Source organism: Lynx rufus, unplaced genomic scaffold (genome assembly GCF_022079265.1).
Source record: "Lynx rufus isolate CCGP_SWC_20201006 ecotype Redwood Valley unplaced genomic scaffold, mLynRuf1.p SCAF_5, whole genome shotgun sequence".
NCBI classification, from domain to species: Eukaryota; Metazoa; Chordata; class Mammalia; order Carnivora; family Felidae; genus Lynx; species Lynx rufus.
In genome coordinates, this window is record NW_025814867.1 from 31,998,796 (window position 1) to 32,018,151 (window position 19,356).

General features: G+C 38.8%; 1 protein-coding gene across 3 annotated transcripts in view; it reads left to right on the top strand.

Moving 5' to 3' along the window:
- The window catches only part of PCCB (propionyl-CoA carboxylase subunit beta), a 98,826-nt gene that overhangs the window by 40,744 nt on the left and 38,726 nt on the right, over positions 1 to 19,356 (top strand). For all 3 annotated transcript variants that reach the window (XM_047099717.1, XM_047099716.1, XM_047099718.1), the window contains 2 exons: positions 15,103 to 15,211; positions 18,299 to 18,419. In XM_047099717.1, the coding sequence (XP_046955673.1) occupies positions 15,103 to 15,211; positions 18,299 to 18,419 (230 nt within the window). The remainder of the gene's footprint in view (positions 1 to 15,102; positions 15,212 to 18,298; positions 18,420 to 19,356) is intronic.

The window sequence follows — 19,356 nt, forward strand, 5'->3', positions numbered from 1 at the left end:
ACTTGAACTTGATAACATTTAAAAAAAATTAGTTTTTCTTTATAAAATACATTTAACAGTAATGAGCAAAGAAATTCCAAGACTGATTGGGAGTAGGATGGGGAGAAAAGCTAGTCTTCTAGTATGAGGAGAACAATGTAAATGAGGGAATGTAAATAAGGAGCACTTTTTTTCTCAAGGGTAGTTTGGCAGTAGGAATTGACAAGTTTTGAAACTTTGATCCAGATATTCTGTTTTTCGTGATGGATTGAAAGCTATCTGTATGTTCAACAGAGGTGGTTTTAACAATGAAGATGACCACTTCTCTTCCTGAACAAAGCAGAATTCCCTATACTTTGCCCACTCAGTCAATACATACAATACCTATCTGAGCTAACCCAGCCTTCTTCTCCCTGCCAGGAACAGAGGTGTCAATTCTTTTGGCTAAGGACATTCTCTCCCGCTCTCCCTACATTCATGCACATTGTGTAATAAGACTCCTCACACTTTTTCAGTAGCCAGACTTCTGTTTGTTCTCTTTCATCTACTGTTTTCAGCCTCTCCCTTTGTACTGGATCCTCCCATCAGAACTAACCCATGTTCAGGTATTTCTTATCTCAAAAACTAACACAAAAGTCCTCCCCTAGTCTGTATCTCCCTGTGGCTATTGCCCTATTCCTATCTTCCCACTCTCCTTAACACATTCCAATTTGGTTCTGTCCCCTCACTCCACCAGACCTGTTTTTTTAAAGGTCATCAGTGATTTCTGTGTCACTGTAAGTGATCTTTAGCATGCATTTCCCTCCATGTGTTAGCAACATTCTTTCCCTTTGCTTCTACTCTGTTGTCTCTGGCCTCTCCTCTCCCCTCTCTGGCTGTCTTGGTGTCCCTTGTCATCTCATGCTATTCCATTCACTGTATATGCTGGGTTTCATTCTACATGGCTTTCTCCCTCTTTCTTTGTGGTTATTTTCCAGCTTTATTGAGAGATGATTAACATATAACATTGTATAAGTTTAAGGTGTATGATGTGTTGATTTGATAAACTTATATTTTGCAAAAATAATTACCATTGTAGTGTTACTTAGCTAACACCTCCATCACCTCAAATAATTACCATTTCTTTTCTATGGTGAGAACATTTAAGATCTACTCTCCTAGCAATTATCAAGTGTATAATACAGTATTAACAGTAAGAGTCACTCTGCGTGTATGTGACATCTCCAGAACGTACTCATAACTGCAAGTTTATACCTTTCACCAGCACCTCCCTCCCCATTCCCCCAGTCACTAGCTGCTGGTAACTACCATTCTACTCTGTTTCTAAGAATCCAGATTTTTTGCTTCTTTTTAAAGAATATTTGTTTGTTTATTTATTTATTTAGAGATAGGGCACTCAGGTGAGCGAGCAGGGGAGGGGCAGAGAGAGGAAAAAGAGAGAGATTCCCAAGCAGGCTCTTTGCTGTCAATGCCGAGTCCAGTGTGGGATCTCACAAACCGTGAGATCATGACCTGAACCAAAATCAAGAGTCAGACATTTAACCAACTGAGTCACCCAGGCACCCCTAGGAGTTCAGCTTTTTAGATTCCACACATAGGTGAGATCATACATTGTCTCTTTCTGGTTTTATTTCATGTAGCATATGCATTTATACATGGCTAATAATAATAAGCCATGAGTGAAATGCTCTCAAGGTCCATCCATGTCACAGATTGGCAGGATTTCCTTTTTTCTCATGGCTGAATAATGTGCGTTTCTTATTTTCTTCATTTATCTGTTTTTAGACACTTAGGTTGTTTCTGTATCTTAGCTATTGTAGTAATGCTACAGTGAACATTGGAGTGCAAATAATATCTCTTTGAGGTGTTTATTTCATTTCCTTTTTTAAAAAAATTTTAATTCCGGGGGTACCTGGGTGGGTCAGTTGGTTAAGCATCCAACTCTTGATTTCTGTTCAGCTCATTGTCTCATCATCGTGGGATTGAGTTCCATGTTGGGCTCTGCACTGGGTGTGGAGCCTGCTTGGGATTCTCCTACCCACCCCTTCCCCCCACCCCATGACCCTACCCCAGGCACACACGCTCTCTCTTTCAAAATAATAAAATAAAATTTTAATTCCATTGTAGTCAACATACAGTGTTATCTTAGTTTTGAGTATACAATACAGTGATTCAGTAATTCCTTATATTACTCATTGTTCATCATGATGAGTGTACTATTAATTCCCTTCACCTATTTCACCTATCCCCCCCCCCCCCCCCCCCACCTTCCTCTGGTAACCATCTGTTCTTTATAGTTAAGAGTCTGTGTTTTGGTTTGTCTTTTTTTTTCTTTGTTCGTTTTGTTTCTTAAATTCCACCTGTGAGTAAAATCATATGGTGTTTGTCTTTCTCTGACTGATTTATTTCTCTTAGCATTGTACTCTCTAGCTCTTGCAAATAGTAAGATTTCATTCTTTTTGATGGCTGAATAATATTTCATAGTATATATATACATATATGTACATATACACATACACATACATATATATACACACACATACACACACATGAACGCACGCATGCACACACACACACTGCATCTTCTTTATCCATTCATCAATCAGTGGACATTTGGGTTGCTTCAACAATTTGGCTATTGTAAATTATACTGCAATAAACACGGGGGTTATGTATCCCTTTGAATTAGTGTTTTCATATTCTTTGGTAGTATGATTACTGGATCATGGGGTAGTTTTTTGAAAAAATTTTTGAGGAACCTCTATACTGTTTTCCACAGTGGCTGCACCAGTTTGCATTCCCACCAACAATGCACAAGGGTTTCTTTTTCTCTACATCCTTTAATGTAAGGTCTCATTGTAGTAATTTTGATTTGCATTCCCCTGATGATGAGTGATGTTGAGCATCTTTTCATGTGTCTGTTGGTCCTCTGGATGTAGTCTTTGGAAAACTATCTGTTCATGTCTCCTGCCCATCTTTTGATTGTATTGTTCTTAGGGTGTTCAGTTGTATCAGTTCTTTAGTAACCCTTTTTCAGATATGTTGTTTGCAAATATCTTTTTCCATTTAGTAGGTTGTCTTGTAGTTTTGCTGATGGTTTCCTTTGGATATATACCCAAAAGTGGAAATGTTGGATCATATAATAATTGTATTTTTAATTTTTTGAGGGACCTCCCTGCTGTTTTTCCATAGTGGCTGTATCCATTTACATTCCCGCCAGCAGTGCACAAGTGTTCCCTATTCTCCACATTTTTGCCAACAGTTATTTCTTGTCTTTTCCATAATAGCCATTTTAGAATGGCTAACAGGTTGAGGCAGTACCTCTTTTTGGTTTTGATTTACATTTCCCTGATGATTAGTGATGTTGGGTATCTTTTCATATGCTTGTTGACCTTTTGTATGTCTTCTTTGGAAAAATGTTGAGATCTTCTGTTCATTAAAATTTTTTTTCTAGCTTTATTGATACAGTTGTTATATAACACTGTAAGTTTAAAGTGTACAATGTGATAGCTTGATACATGCATATATTGTGAAGTGTTTATCACAGTAAGGTTAGTTAACACATTCTTCACCTCACATAGTTTTCATTTTTGATTTTTGTTGTTTTTATTGAGTTATAGGTATTCTTTAACTGTTTTTGATATTAACCCCTTTTCACATACATGGTTTGCAAATATTTTCTCCCATTCAGTAGGTGGCCTTTTCATTTTGTTGATTTTCTTTTGCTGTGCAGAAACTTTTTAGTCTGATGTTCTGCTTGTTAATTTTTGCTTTTGTTGTTTCTGCTTTTGGTGTACTATCCATAAAATTGTTTCCAAGATCAGTATCCAGGAGCATTTTCCCTATGTTTTCTTCTAAGAGTTTTATGATTTCAGGTCTTTAAGTCTTTAATCCATTTTGAGTTATTTTTTGTGAGCAGTCGAATATATGGGTCTGATTGCATTCTTCTGCCTGTACTTACCCAGTATTCCCAAAATCATTTATTGAAGAAATGTCTTTTCCTCATTGAGTATTCTTGGCTCCCTTGTCAATATTAGTTGGCATTATATATGAGGATTTACTTCTGGGCTCTTGATTCTGTTCTGTTGGTCTGTATGTCTGTTTTTATGCTATTACCATAATGTTTTTATTATTGTAACTTTGCATTATAGTTTGGAGTCAGAAAGTATGGTGCCTCCAGGGGCGTCTGGGTGGCTCAGTCAGTTAAGTGTCCAACTTCAGCTCAAGTCAGGATCTTGTGGTTTGTGGGTTCCAGCCTCACGTCGGGCTCTGTGCTCACAGCTCAGAGCCTAGAGCCTGCTTCAGATTCTGTGTCTCCTTCTCTGTCTGTTCCTCCCCTACTTGCATCTGTCTCTCTCTCTCTCTAGAGCTCTTTCAAAAATAAAGATTAAAAAACAAAAAGTGTGGTGTCTCCAGCTTTATTCTTCTTTGTCGGGATTGCTTTGGCTGTTCTGGGTCTTTGGTTCCATGCAAACTTTAGATGTTTTATTTCTATTTGTCAAAAATGTCCCTGGAATTTTCAAAGGAATTGCATTGAATCTATAGAGGGCTTTGGGTAGAATGGACATTTTAACAGTATTCTTATCCATGAACCTGAGATCTCTTCCATTTATTTGTGTTCTCTTCTGTGTCTTTCACCAAAGTCTTAGAGTTTTCAGTGTTTAGATCTTTCACTTCTGTGGTTAAATTTTCTTTCTTTTTTTTTTTAAACATTTATTCATTTTTTGAGAGAGAGAGAGAGATGGAGTGTGAGTGGGGGAGGGGCAGAGGGAGACACATAACCTGAAGCAGGCTCCAGGCTCTGAGCTGTGAGACAGAGTCCAACGACAGGCTTGAACCCATGAACTGCGAGATCATGACCTGAGCCGGAGTCGGATGCTTAACCAGCTGAGCCACCCAAGCATCCTGGTTAAATTTATTTCCAATATTTTTTTATGTTTGATGCTATTGTGGATGTGCTAGCTTTCTTTTTCAGATATTTTATTAGTGTATAGAAATGATACTGATTTCTGGATTTTTTTTGTATGCTTTCTCAGTTATGTGTTGTTATCATAAGCACTCCCATCCTCTACTTGCAGAACTTTCTTTAACGTCTGCATATTGGTGCCATCAGCCTTCTTTTGTCCTCGATAACTGATCATCTGGTCTTAACTATGCTATATGTTAAGTATGTCATGTATTTAATGCGATACAGTAAAAATGCTAACAGATTGGTTTTTTTTTTTTGTTTTTTCTTTAAGGACTAGACAGTCCATGAAAGAAGTGTAATGAAAGGCTAGCCCTGCCAGGTAATAAAATATAGAGTGAAAATAACTGTTTAATCAACTTGTAAGTAAGTAGACCAGAGGAACAGATTTGAGAAATAGATCTGAGTATACTTGGATAGCTAGTTTATGATGAAATGGATATTACTCTATTCAGGGTCACCCATGATGTCAATTTTTTGTATCAGAGACCCCAGAGATTGCTGCATTACTAAATCCATTTGACATTTCTCAGTCATCATCTTACTTGACTTTTTAGCGTTTGACCTAGCTAATCACTCCTTCCTCTGAAACATCAAAGTACCATTGTCTTTTGGTTTTCTTCCTCTGTCTCTTCTCTCGTTCTCTTGGTGATCTTATCCCATCTTAAGACTTTATTTTATTTATTTTTTTCAACGTTTATTTATTTTTTTTGGGACAGAGAGAGACAGAGCATGAACGGGGGAGGGGCAGAGAGAGAGGGAGACACAGAATCGGAAACAGGCTCCAGGCTCTGAGCCATCAGCCCAGAGCCTGATGCGGGGCTCGAACTCACGGACCACGAGATCGTGACCTGGCTGAAGTTGGACGCTTAACCGACTGCGCCACCCAGGCGCCCCCCATCTTAAGACTTTAAATATCCATCTCTATGCTGACAACTCTCCTATCTGTGTCTTCAGGAATGAAACACTCCTGAACTCTAGAATTACATACTCAGTTGCTTAGCAGTGTTTCTATTTGGACGTTAGTGGTGTCTCAAACTTGATGGGTTTTGGTCTCTAACAAGCCTCCTCCAAAGTGTTCTCTGACAGCCTTCCTCATCTCAGTAAATGGTCTTCCACGGGCTCAGGTAAAAAAAAAACAAAAAACATTGCAGTATTTTAACTCCGCCTTTTCTGTCGCAAGCTAAGTTCAGTTCGAAATCATAGTCTCTCTACTTTAGGATGTAATTTAAAATCAGATTGTTGTGTACTTCTTACTATTTACACTGCTGCTGTTTAGATTCAAGCATCCCATCTGGATTATTGCAGAATCCTTCTAACTGGTCTCCCTGATTCTTCTTTGCCTCCTCACCTGTTTAATTTAAAAAATTTTGAGCATTGTTAATTGTCTCATACTTAGCGAGGTATGTGAAATATGTACAGTTCAGCAATTTCAAAGTACAAATCCACATAAATAACACTGAGATCAAGAAATGGTCGCCAGAGTCCTGCTCCCATTAGCTTTACTAATCATTATTGCCTCCATTCATCCTGTCCAGAGTTATTACCTCAACTTTTATGGTAATTTTTTTATTTGCTTTGATTTACAGTTAAAAATCATGGTTTAGTGTTGCTTATTTTGACCTTCATGTAAGGTGAAATGATATTCATTCTTTCGTTCATTCTTTCGTATATGGCTGTGACTCGTTGGCTTTAAGATTTATCCATATTCTTCGTAAATGTAGTTCATTACATTTTAATAGCTCCGTAGTATATTAACTTATTCATTCTACTACCATTTGTGTTTAAAGACTTCTGCCGTTGCCATTGATGCTGATATAAGCATTCTTATAGTTGTATCTCGATTTTAGGTTCTCAAGGGCACAGTTATGTCATAGGATGTACATACTTTCAGCTTTTTTAGGTAATGCCTGACTCTTCTGTAAAGAGGTTGCAGCAGTTTACACTTCTGTTTGTAATGTTTGAGAATTTCACTTGTTCCACATCCTTGCCAGCACCTTTATTAATATAATTATGCCAGTTTGCATGTGGTGTGATTTCCCATTGCATTTCCGTGACTAATGAGGTTTAGCACCTTCTCATGTTTCTTTTGTGGCATGCCTGTTCATCTATTTTGCCCATTTAAATTTTTTTAATGTTTATTTTTGAGAGAGAACGAGGGAGCACACAAGCAGGTAAGGGGCAGAGAGAGAGGGAGACAAGAATCTGAAGCAGGCTTCAGGCTCTGAGCCGTCAGTGGAGAGTCTGATGCGGGTCTCGAACTCACGAACTGTGAGATCATGACCTGAGCCGAAGTTGGATGCTTAACTGACTGACCACCCAGGCACCCCTATCTTGCCCATTTTAAAAATTGTGGGTTTTTTTTTTCTTATTTTTAGGAGTACTTTGTATGTTCTGGATATAAGTTCTTTATCTGTTGTGTTGTACCTGTCTTCTCCCATGCTGTGATTTTGCAATTTTCCTCCTCTTAATGCTAGCTTTCGAACAGATTTTTTGAAAAGTCTTTATTTTAAAATTCATACTTGCAGAATTCTTAACCATTTGTGTGTGTGTGTGTGTGTGTGTGTGTGTGTGTGTGTGTGTGTGTGTTTTAGAGTGTGAGTGGGGGAAGGGCAGAGGAAGAGGGTAAGAGAGAATCTTAATTAAGCAGGCTCCATGCCTACCACGAAACCCGATGAGGGACTTGATCTCAAGACTGTGAGATTATGACCTGAGCCAAAATTCAAGAGTCAGATGCTTAACTGACTGAGCCACTCAGGTACCCTAGAATTCTTAACCATTTGTGAGTGGGTGGTACATACCATGTCTCTTTACTGCTTAATGCTTTGGTATATAATTCTTAAGAATTAGGATATTTTCTTACACAACCAGTTATTCAAGGAGTTTAACACTGACACAGTACTTCAAAAGAATTGTGGTAAAATACACAAAAAAGTTTACAGTGGTAAATTTCAGTTACATTTCTGTTGCATTAGGTGCAATCACATTTTTGTGCAACCATCACCACCATCTATCTCCAGAATTTTTTCATCTATCCCAACTGGAACTTTGTACTTACTAAACACTAGCTTACCATTACCTGCTACTCCTAGTACCATTCTGTCTCTGTGAATTTGTGGAATCATATGTCATTTGTCTGTTTGTGACTGGCTTATTTCAGTTAGCATAATGTCTTCAGAGTTCATCCATGTTGTAACATTTATCAGCCTTCCTTTTAAAAAAAATTTTTTTTTTAATTTACATCCAAATTAGTTAGCATATAGTGCAACAATGATTTCAGGAGTAGATTCCTTAATGTTCCTTACCCATTTAGCCCATCCCCCCCCCATCCCTCCAGTAACCCTCTGTTCTCCATATTTAAGAGTCTCTTATGTTTTGTCCCCCTCCTTGTTTTTATATTATTTTTGTTTCCCTTCCCTTATGTTCATCTGTTTTGTCTCTTAAAGTCCTCATATGAGTGAAGTCATATGATTTTTGTCTTTCTCTGATTAATTTTGTTTAACATAATACCTTCTAGTTCCATCCACATAGTTGCACATGGCAAGATTTCATTCTTTTTGATTGCCAAGTAATACTTCATTGTATATATATACCACATCTTCTTTATCCATTCATCCATCAATGGACATTTGGGCTCTTTCCATACTTTGGCTATTGTTGATAGTGCTGCTATAAACATTGGAGTGCATGTGTCTCTTTGAAACAGCACACCTGTATCCCTTGGATAAATACCTAGTAGTGCAATTGCTGTGTTGTAGGGTAATTATGTTTTTAATTTTTTGAGGAACCTCCATACTGTTTTCCAGAGTGGCTACACCAGTTTGCATTTCCACCAGCAGTGCAAAAGAGATCCTCTTTCTCCACATCCTCTCCAACATCTGTTGTTGCCTGAGTTGTTAATGTTTACCATCTGACAGGTGTAAGGTGGTATCTCATTGTGGTTTTGATTTGTATTTCCCTGATGATGAGTGATGTTGAGCATTCTTTCATATGTCTATTGGCCGTCTGTATGTCTTCTTTAGAGAAGTGTCTATTCATGTCTTTTGCCCATTTCTTCACTGGATTATTTGTTTTTTGGGTGTTGAGTTTGCTAAGTTCTTTATAGATTTTGGATACTAACCCTTTATCTGATATGTCGCTTGGAAATATCCTCTCCCATTCTGTCGGTTGCCTTTTAGTTTTTATCAGCCTTCCTTTTTAAGGCTTATTAGTGTTCTTTTGTATGATACACCACATTTGTATATTCATTCATTGGTCAGTGAACACTTGAGCTGTTTCCGTCTTTTGACTATTGCACATAATACTGCAACAAGTGTTGGTGTACAAACATTTCTTTGAATCCCTGTGTTTGTTTTTTGGGGCATACACCTAGGAGTGGAATTACTGGATCAAACGTTATTTCTCTTTAATATTTTTAGGAAAAATCATGCTGTTTTATGCAGTGGCATGTCAGGAAAAAATTCTGGTCTTGTAAAATTCTTTTAAAATGTCGAGTTAGGTTTGTCATTATTTTGAGTAGTTTTGCATCAATATTTCTATGGGATGTTGATTTGTAGTTTGTTTTTGTAGTGTCTTTGGCTTTGGTATTAAGGTAATGCTGGGCCTTAAGAAGTGTTCCATTTACTTTAATTATTTTGGAAGTATTTGAGAGGGATTGGTTTTAATCCTTCTTGAAATGTTTGGTAGAATTCACTAGTGAAGCCATTTGTTATTGATTTAGTCTTGGTAAGTTGTTTCCAGGAATTGTCCATTTCATCTAGGTTATCCAATGTGGTGTAGAATTGTTCATAGGGCTCTTATGTATGTATGTGTGTATGTATGTGTTTATTTTTATTTCTTGTAAAATTGGTAGTAACGTCCCCATTTTCATTTCACTTGATTTTTCTCTTTGACACTCTTTTTTTTTTAAGTTTATTTTCTTTTATTATTTTTTTAATTTACATACAAGTTAGTTAGCATAAAGTGCAATAATGATTTCAGGAGTAGAATCCAGTGATTTATCACTTACATATAACACCCAGTGCTCATCCCAACAAGTGCCCTCCTCAATGCCCCCTGTCCATTTAGCCACATCCCCCCAACAAAAACCCTTCCAACAACCCTCAGTTTGTTCTGTGTATTGGAGTCTCTTAATGTTTTGTCTGCCTCCCTGTGTTTATGTTATTTTTGCTTCCCTTCCCTTATTTTCATCTGTTTAGTATCTTAAATTCCACATATGAGTGAAGTAATATAATATTTGTCTTTCTCTGACTAATTTCACTTAGCAAAGTACACTGTAGTTCCATCCACATTGTTGCAAATGGCAAGATTTCGTTCTTTTTGATTGCTGAGTAATATTCCATTGTATGTATGTATATGTGTGTATGTATACACACACACACACCCCACATCTTCTTCATCCATTCATCAGTTGATGGACATTTGGGCACTTTACATACTTTGGCTATTGTCAATAGTGCTGCTATAAACATTGAGGTGCATGTGCCCCTTGAAAACAGCACTCCTATATCCTTTGGATAAATACCTAGTAGTGCAATTGTTGGGTCATAGGTTAGTTCTTTATCTCATTTTTGAGGAACCTCCATACTGTTTTCCAGAGTGGCTGCACCAGTTTGCGTTCCTACCAACAGTGCAAATGGGTTCCTCTTTCTCTGCATCCTTGCCAACATCTGTTGTTGCCTGACTTGTTCAATTTAGCCAGGTGTGAGGTGGTATCTCATTGTGGTTTTGATTTCTGTTTCCCTAATGATGAGTGATGTTGAGCGTCTTTTCATGTGTCAGCCATCTGGTGTCTTTGGAGAAGTGTCCATTCATGTGTTTTGCCCATTTTTTCACTGGGTTTTTTTTTTTTTGGGGGGGGTGTTGAATTTGGTAAGTTCTTTATAGATTTGGGATACTCACCCTTTATTTGATATGTCATTTGCAAATATCTTCTCCCATTCCATCACCTTTTAGTTTTGCTGATTGTTTCCTTTGCCATGCAGAAGCTTTTTATCTTGATGATGTCCCAATAGTTAATTGCTTTTGTTTCCCTTGCCTCTGGAGTCATGTTGAGTGGGAAGTTGCAGCCTCTTAGGTCAAAGAGGTATTTGCTAGGATTTTGATGGCTTCCTGTCTTTCATTTAGGTCTTTCTCTATTTTGAGTTTATTTTTGTGTATTGTGTAAGAAAGTGATCCAGGTTCATTTTTCTGCATGTCGCTGTCCAGTTTTCCCAGCACCATTTTGCTGAAGAGACTGTCTTTATTGCATTGGATCTTCTTTCCTGCTTTGTGAAAGATTAGTTGGCCATATGTTTGTGCGCACATTTCTGGGTTCTCTATTCTTTTCCATTGATCTCTGTGTCTGGTTTTGTGCCACAACCCTACTGTCTTGATTACAACTTAGTAATAGATCTTTAAGTTTGGAATTGTGATGCCTCCAGCTTTTTTCTTTTTCAGGATTGCTTTGGCTCTTTGGGGTCTTCTCTGGTTCCATACAAATTTTAGGATTCTTTGTTCTAGCTCTGTGAAGAATGCTGGTGTTATTTTGATAGGGAGACACAGTGGTTTTTAAAAAGTGTGATGTTTAATTTTCACATACTTGAATTTTCCAGCTCTTCTTCTTTTTCTAATTTCATTCATTGTGATTTCAATACTAAAAACTGTTTTATCATCTTAAAAACATTTTTTTTTAATGTTTGTTTATTTGGAGAGGGGGTAGGGGGAGAGAGAGAGAGGAAGAGCTAGAATCCCAAGCAGGCTTTACGCTGTCTGTGCTGAGCCCAATGGAGGGCCTGATGTCATGTACTGTAAGATCATGACCTGAGCTGAAATCAAGAGTTAGAAGCTTAACCAAATGAGCCACACAGACGCCCCATCTTTTTAAATTTATTAAGACTTGTTTTATGTGTGCCCAATATGTAATCTACATTTGTAATACTTTTTGTCTACCATTCAGATTCTGGTTTGGTCAGTTGTCCCAATGATGTCCTTTATATCATTTTCTTTTTCCAGTGCAGGATCCATTTGGAGATCACATATTGCATTTAGTTGTCCTATCCTATTAATGTCCCTTAATCTGGAACATTTCTTCAGATTTTGTCATGGTGCTGACATTTTTGAAGGCTACAAAAACAAATTATTAGGTTGTTCCTCGGTTGTGTTTATCTGATGTTTCCTTATGATTAGATTCAGGTTGGGTAACCCAGTCTGTCTGCTACATAAGCAATGTATCTTGGTCAGTTGATCACATCTAGAGACAAATGATGTCTTTCTTCCCCTCACTGGCAATATTAATTTGATCACTATTCATTGAAGGTGTTATTTGGTTTCTTTGTGGTATAGTTACTGTTTGTTTTTGGGGTTTTTTTGGTAACTAATTAATAGTCATTGGGAGATACTTTGACATCATCCAAGCATGCTATTCCACATTATACTTTCCTCCTTGATTTAGCATCTATTGAAGATACTTGTCCAAACCAATTTTCACAAAATTGATATTTATCAACTGTACCATTTGTCATCCATCTCTAAGGAAGAGCCCTATATTCTTGGGCATTTGTTTATTTCATGGATTTATTATTATTTTTTTCTTAGCGTGTGAATAAGTAGGGAAGGGACAGAGGGAGAGAGAATCTTAAGCAGGCTCCATACCCAATGCAGAGCCTGATGCAGGGCTCAAATCTTATGATCATGAGATCATGACCTGACTGGAAATCAGGAGTTGGACTCTTAACTGAGCCATCCAAGTTCCTCTCATGGATTTATTATTAATGTGGGTTCATGGATTTCCTATTTTACTCAGTGGTTTCTAATTCATTGTTAGCATTATTTGTTTTCATGCTCAAATTGCCTTTCTCTTAGTGGGAGTCCATTTAGGTTTGCTTCTGTGTCCTTTTGATATGAGAACCAAAGTGAAATTTATACTTTATGGGTAATGTGTTTTAGTTCTTGAAGAACTTTTTTCAACCTCAGTCATGAAGATTGTTTATGTTTTCTAAAAGCTTATTTTGCCTTTTACATTTATGTTTAATTCTAGTTGGAATTAAAATTACGCATAGTATGAAATAGAGGCTAGTTTCATTTTATTCAGCATGGTTACCTAGAGCCTTTTATTGAAAAAAAAAAAAAGTCCTTTCCTACTCCGCAGCACCACGTGTATCACGAACCAAGTGTCTGTATACAAGAGTGTTTCAGTGAGCTCTTTTGCTCTGTTTGCTTGTCCGTGTGCCAGTACCACACTGTCTTCATTACACTGGCTGCATAACAAATGCTGGCACAGCAAGTTGTCCCTCCTTATTCTTCTTCAAGTGGCATGGGATATTCTTGGCTCTTTGCATTCCCACATTTTTTGCAACTTGGAGGCATAATTTTATCATGAACTGCACATATTTAAGTTGTGCAGTTTGAGTTTTGACACATGTATACAGTTGTGAAGCCATGACCACGGTCAAGATAATAAACATAGCCACCAACCCCCTAAAGTTTCCTCCTGTATTTTTGTAATCCATTTCTCCTACCTCTCAGCCCTGTCTTTAGGTAAGCATTTGTTTGCTTTCTATCACAATAAACCAATTTGCATTTTCTAGAATGTTGCATAAACAGAATCATACAAAATGACATTTTCCATGTATAAAACATACAAAAACTGTATACCTTTTTGGGGGGGGTGGAATGGGTGGATGCTGGCTCTTTTCACTTGGGATAATTATTTTGAAATTCACCTGTTGATGGACGTTGGGTTGTTTTCCAGTTTGTGACTGTTACAAATAATGCTTCTGTGAACATTTATTTATAAGTCTGTGTGGAATAGGGAAGAAAGACCTTTCTAGTAGCATTCCAAACCAAGGATCCATAAAATAGACTGATAAAACACACATAATAGTCTAAGGACTAATTCCTCAGTACACAAAAACAAATTTCCAATAGAAAAATGGGCAAAGAAAATGAACAGTGAGCTGAGAGAGATGACTCTAGTAAGATATTTACTGTAGAAATGCTTGTTATAGCAAAATACTGGACATATTCTAAATGACTTTTGGTAGGTGACAAATTATTATATGTATCCTACTATACTGATAGGGAATGGTTTTCAAGAAGATTCAAAACTGTGTAGAACACTGGAAAGAAAATAAAAGGACAGATTATCTATCTATCTATCTATCTATCTATTATTCTTCACATATGTATGGATGTTTTGTAAGGAGAGAAACTGATAGTAGTTGCCTTTGGGGAGGGAAATTAGAGGCCTGGAAATAAGGGCTTGGATATAGACTTACATTCTACTGTTCTTCTATTCTTTTTAAGTTTTTTACACTATACCTTTATCTTAAAAGTTTTTTATTGATTATTTTTGAGAAAGACTGAGTGCGAGTAGGGGAGGAGCAGACAAAGAGGGAGAATCTCAAGCAGGCTCTGCGCTGTCAGTGCAGAGTTGTTGTGGGGCTTGAACTCCTGAAGCTATGAGATCATGACCTGAGCTGAAATCAAGAGTCAGATGCTTAACCAACTGAGCCACTCAGGCGCCCCTCCCTTCATCTTTAAATTAGAAACTAAAAAGTCTGTCACCCTCTTGAAACACCAAAGCATTGATTATCATGGTCTTCAAATGGCTTCACTTATGATGGTTGGTTAATTTTAGGTAAACTGTATACTGTCACAGTGACTCAGTTTCCTCATTTATAAATGGGGGTGATAATAGTACCTAGACTTTAAGGACAGAATCCCATGAAGTGCTTTAGAAAAATGGTGGTGCCCAGTGATCTCTGAATAAGGCCACCCATTAAGGTGTTTACAGATGAATGACCCTGAAATGTTAGCCACATGGCTGATAATTTTGCTGAGACAAAACCGCGCAGTGAAGATTTTGTTAGTTGTGGTACCTGGCTGGCTCAGTTGGTAGAGCATACGACTCTTGATCTCCAGGTTCTGAGTTCAAGCCCCATGTTGGATGTAGAAATTACTGAAAAATAAAATATTTGGGGGAAAAAACAATTTTGTTGGTAGTGAGACAAGGAAACTTTGAGTCTTTAGTTTGGATAGGTATCTTTGAGTGACCTCCTAATCTGGTTCTGTCCCCACATCACTAACTTCTCTGCATTTGTCTTGGCTGTGTAAATTCTAAGGCTCCATGTAGCTCTGGTGTTCTGAGACTGATTCTTTTGGAATTCTGATTTTAGGACACCTCCTACCTATTCATCACTGGCCCGGATGTTGTGAAGTCTGTCACCAATGAGGATGTTACTCAGGAGGAGCTCGGTGGTGCCAGGACCCATACCACCATGTCAGGTTAGAGGCCTTGAGGCTCACCTTACTGTTTTTAAACACTGAGAAGCGGGCACTGCCCAAGAGAATAGTTATAATGTTTTATAAATATCACTTAATTGAGAATTTGAGAGGGCTGTGGTATGGTATATTTACTATAGATATAATAATAAAGATAGATTTAGTAGCTCAAATTTGTTAAAACAAAAACAGTTATTACTAAAGCTTTGATATTATTTAAAATTTTAAAAGTAACTGGAATGGTGGTTATAACATTTGACCTTTAAAAAAAATAGTGTGACTTTAAAAAAAAAAATTTTTTTAATGTTTATTTATTTTTGAAAGAGAGAGAGAGAGAGAGAGAGAGAGAGCACGAGCAGGGGAGGGGCAGAGAGAGAGGGAGACACAGAATCCGAAGCAGGGTCCAGGCTCTGAGCTGTCAGCACAGAGCCTGACACGAGGCTCGAACTCAGACCGTGAGATCATGACCTGAGCCGAAGTCGGACGATCAACCAACTGAGCCACCCAGGCGCCCCTAGTGTGACTTTTTTTAATCCAAAGTTGGGTATGTCTGAGATGGCAGTGTTACCAATTGCTTTTGGTCAGGTAGAGTCATAATGTGATGGTCATGGCCCACATTTTTACCTCTTTGGGGTTATGTGTTACACATGCTGAATTCAAAATGTGTAAAGATTATTCTGTACGTGGGCATTGAAACAAAGGGTATTGTTTATGTAGAGTGGCATAGAATTGGGTGCAGGGAATGAACCTGACATTAATGAAGACATTTGTTGTTAGAGTGATATTTGGAATTTCATATTTTCTTGGAAGAAGACACCAAATTGTGTAAGGATTGTCTATGACACCAGAAGCAGTATAACTGAAGGCAGGAGAAATTGCCTCTTGGAAAGATTTCAAAGCAGTGAGAAGCCGGTGTGACCAATTTATACATTTCCTCTCCCACCTCAGGTTGGCATCAACTTTGACTCATTCCTTTCCCTCAGCCGTCAGCTCTGTTTAGCAGTCTCCAGCACACAGCTAGAATCAGAACCTTCTCATTGCTGATTCTCCCACAGCTGGTCCTCTCACTCTTGTCTCAGGGCTTAAATGGCAGCAGTATTTTTTATTTTTTTTTTAGAGCGTGTGAGCGGGGGAGAGGGGCAGAGAGAGAGAAAATCTTAAGCAGGCTCCATGCTCAGTGCAGAGTCTGATGCAGGGCTTGATCTCACGACTGTGAGATCATGATCTGAGCTGAAATCAAGAGTCGGACTCTGAACTGACTGAGCCACCCAGGCACCCCAGATGTTTTTCTTTTTCACTGGGATCTAAAATAATGTTAAGTATTGGTGACATCTGAGGTATTCACCTGTATATCTCCAGAGCAAGACCTATACATATTTCTTTTCTTTTTAAAACAGCTTGATTGAGGTACAGTTTACATTTTATATTTGTGACATACTCATTTAAAATATATAATTCAATGATTTTATGTGCTTAGTGTTTTTCAGTTATCACCACAACTTTAGAACCTTTTATTGCCCCTCAAAGCCCTGCATCCATTAGCATATGCTCCCCATATTCCCCCAAATAGTCTACCTCTAGGCAGTCACTGATCTACCTTCTATTCCTTTGTCTAGGAGTCATGTGATAATGGTCTTTTGTGAGCTGTTTCTTATATTTAGCATAACATTTTTAAGGTTAATCCATGTTGCAGCATGGATCAGTACCTCATTTTTATTGCTGGATAATATTTCAGAGTAGGAATATGCCACATTTTATTCATTCATCACTTAAACACTTGGATTGCTTCCACATTTTGGCTGTCGTGAACATGCTGCTGTAAACATTCATGTACAAGTTTTGTGTGACATGTTTTTGTTTCCCTTGGAGTGGAGTTTCTAGGTCAAATGGTAACTTTCCCTTTTTGAGGAACTACCATGCTGTCCTTCAAAGTGGCTGCACCAATTTATAAGTATTTCTTGAATAAAAGAATTCTGTGTTGAACACGAAACATTCATTCAGCATATATTCATTGAGTGCCTGTGTGTCAAGCATTATTCTATGTGCTAGGAATACCTTTGTGAAAGAAACAAAGATCCCTGCCCATATGGGGTTATATTCTAGTACAGGATGTAGACCATAAATAAACTTAAAATAAGGACATTGTATAGTATGGTAGAAGATAATCTGTGCTCTGGAAAAGTAGAACAGGGCCTGGGGTTGCTGTAGTTTGAAATAGGGTGGTAAGAGCAGGCCGCACTGTGAGGGTAACAGTTGAGCAGATCTGAAGGAATTAACTGCATGAACACCAAAGGGAGAAAAACTGCAGGCAGAGGGGATAGGCAATGCAGAGGCCCTGAGGAAGGGAAGTGGCTGGCATGTTGAGTGAACAGCAAGAGGGTGTTTGGAGACATGACATAATCTGGCTTAAAAAGCCCAGTTTGGCTGCTGTGAGAAGAGATGGTAGGGGAAATGGTGGAAGCAGGGATTCTGGGAGAGAGTTTCTGGCCCTACTTTGTCACGTCTGTGACGTTATTTGGCCGTTCTGTGATTTCAGAGTATTCTTGAGGAATGATGGCTTCATTCCTCACTAGGGCAGATGGTTCCCCACCTTCCCCTCCACCGTTGCTGAGTACCATGACATTATGTGCCAGCCATTATTCTTTTATTTTTTTGTTTTTCAGCTGTATTGAAAGCTAAGTGACCTGTAGTGAGGTGTAATTCTTGATGTGGGACTATAGTGGTTTAAGATGGGCCTGTTCTCTACCCTGTTAGAGCTGATATTCTAGAGGAGATGTCATGCAGGAAACAAGGAAATGGACAGACCAGTGCTGCAGGGAAGGGTATGAAGAGAGCTCCTACAAGGATGGGGAGGCACATGAGGGCTGCAGGGAATAAAGAAAGGAGTGACCCTGCAGAGGTGTGGGTACAGAGCAGAGGGAACAGATTGCATAAATTGGAGGTCAGCCTGAAGATGTGTGGTATCCCATGCTCACAGAGGTGTTACTACGGTCTCCTGCCAACATGCCCTAGGAGTGGCAGGTGGACACGAAACAGCATCTGTGGGCTGACAGGTGTCTAGGCCTATTATAGCCCCTCTGTTTTTTTCAGGTGTTGCCCACAGAGCTTTTGAAAATGATGTTGATGCCTTGTGTAATCTCCGGGAGTTCTTCAACTATCTGCCCCTCAGCAACCAGGACCCAGCTCCCATCCGTGAATGCCATGATCCCAGGTGAGTTACAGGCCAGGGCACCAGCTCTCGTTGTGCAGGTTGGCTTACCCTTTTCTGGCTCCTCTGCCCTGGCAGCACCTCCAGGCTCTGCCCTATTGGGCAGCTTGGAGTGGATTGTGGAGTGGAGCCAGCGAGGCTCCTAGGTGTTGGCATGGTGGTGGCATGTCTGGGTACAGGAGCAAAGAAAAGAAAAATTTTATTTGTACTCATTTTTTTTCCTCTCTGTAATATCTGAAAAATAACTTGGGAGTAAAAAGTGCCCCCACCCCCAGTTCTATAAGTCTTGATTTGTCCAGAATTGGAAATATTTTTTGTTCTGCCATGAAATGTGAAATGATGTAGACAGCATGCCCTTTTGAAAATGTGCTTATGCCCACCTGCTTGTGGCCAGAGGCCCGGGCAGTCCAGGGGAAGGTGTATTGTTGGCCACCTAGTAAACACTTTCTCCTTATTATTGGGGCCACTGCCTCATGGGGTTACATCATCAAGTGAGCCAGAGGCTCATTTGGGGAACTATTGTTCCAGATCTCTGGCTGTTTTCTTCTCCATTGTGTTTCCATTCTGAGATTCAAACTTCAGACTCCAGCTACTTCAAACTCACTTGGCCTGGACTTTGTTTTGCAGAAAAAATTTAGAATTCTGTCTCCTAGTAAGAAGCCATTTTTAGACACTGTTCTGTGGAATGGACCTGAGCTTCCACATGCCTCAGCCCCACTCTTCAGGGGACCTAACCAGTGGTATATTATGTGTAGGCTTGAAAAGGAAGGTGGTCATAGGCCCAGAACGATGGACACAGCGTCCTTTTCTGAGCAACTGTACTATTTGGGATTCTTGAAAAATTTACGACATCATTTGAAGGTATTAGGGCCCAGGGGCTTAGGAATGACTGAATAGCCTGCTTAGCTCCAGTCATATCTCCTCTCCATTGATCCAAGAG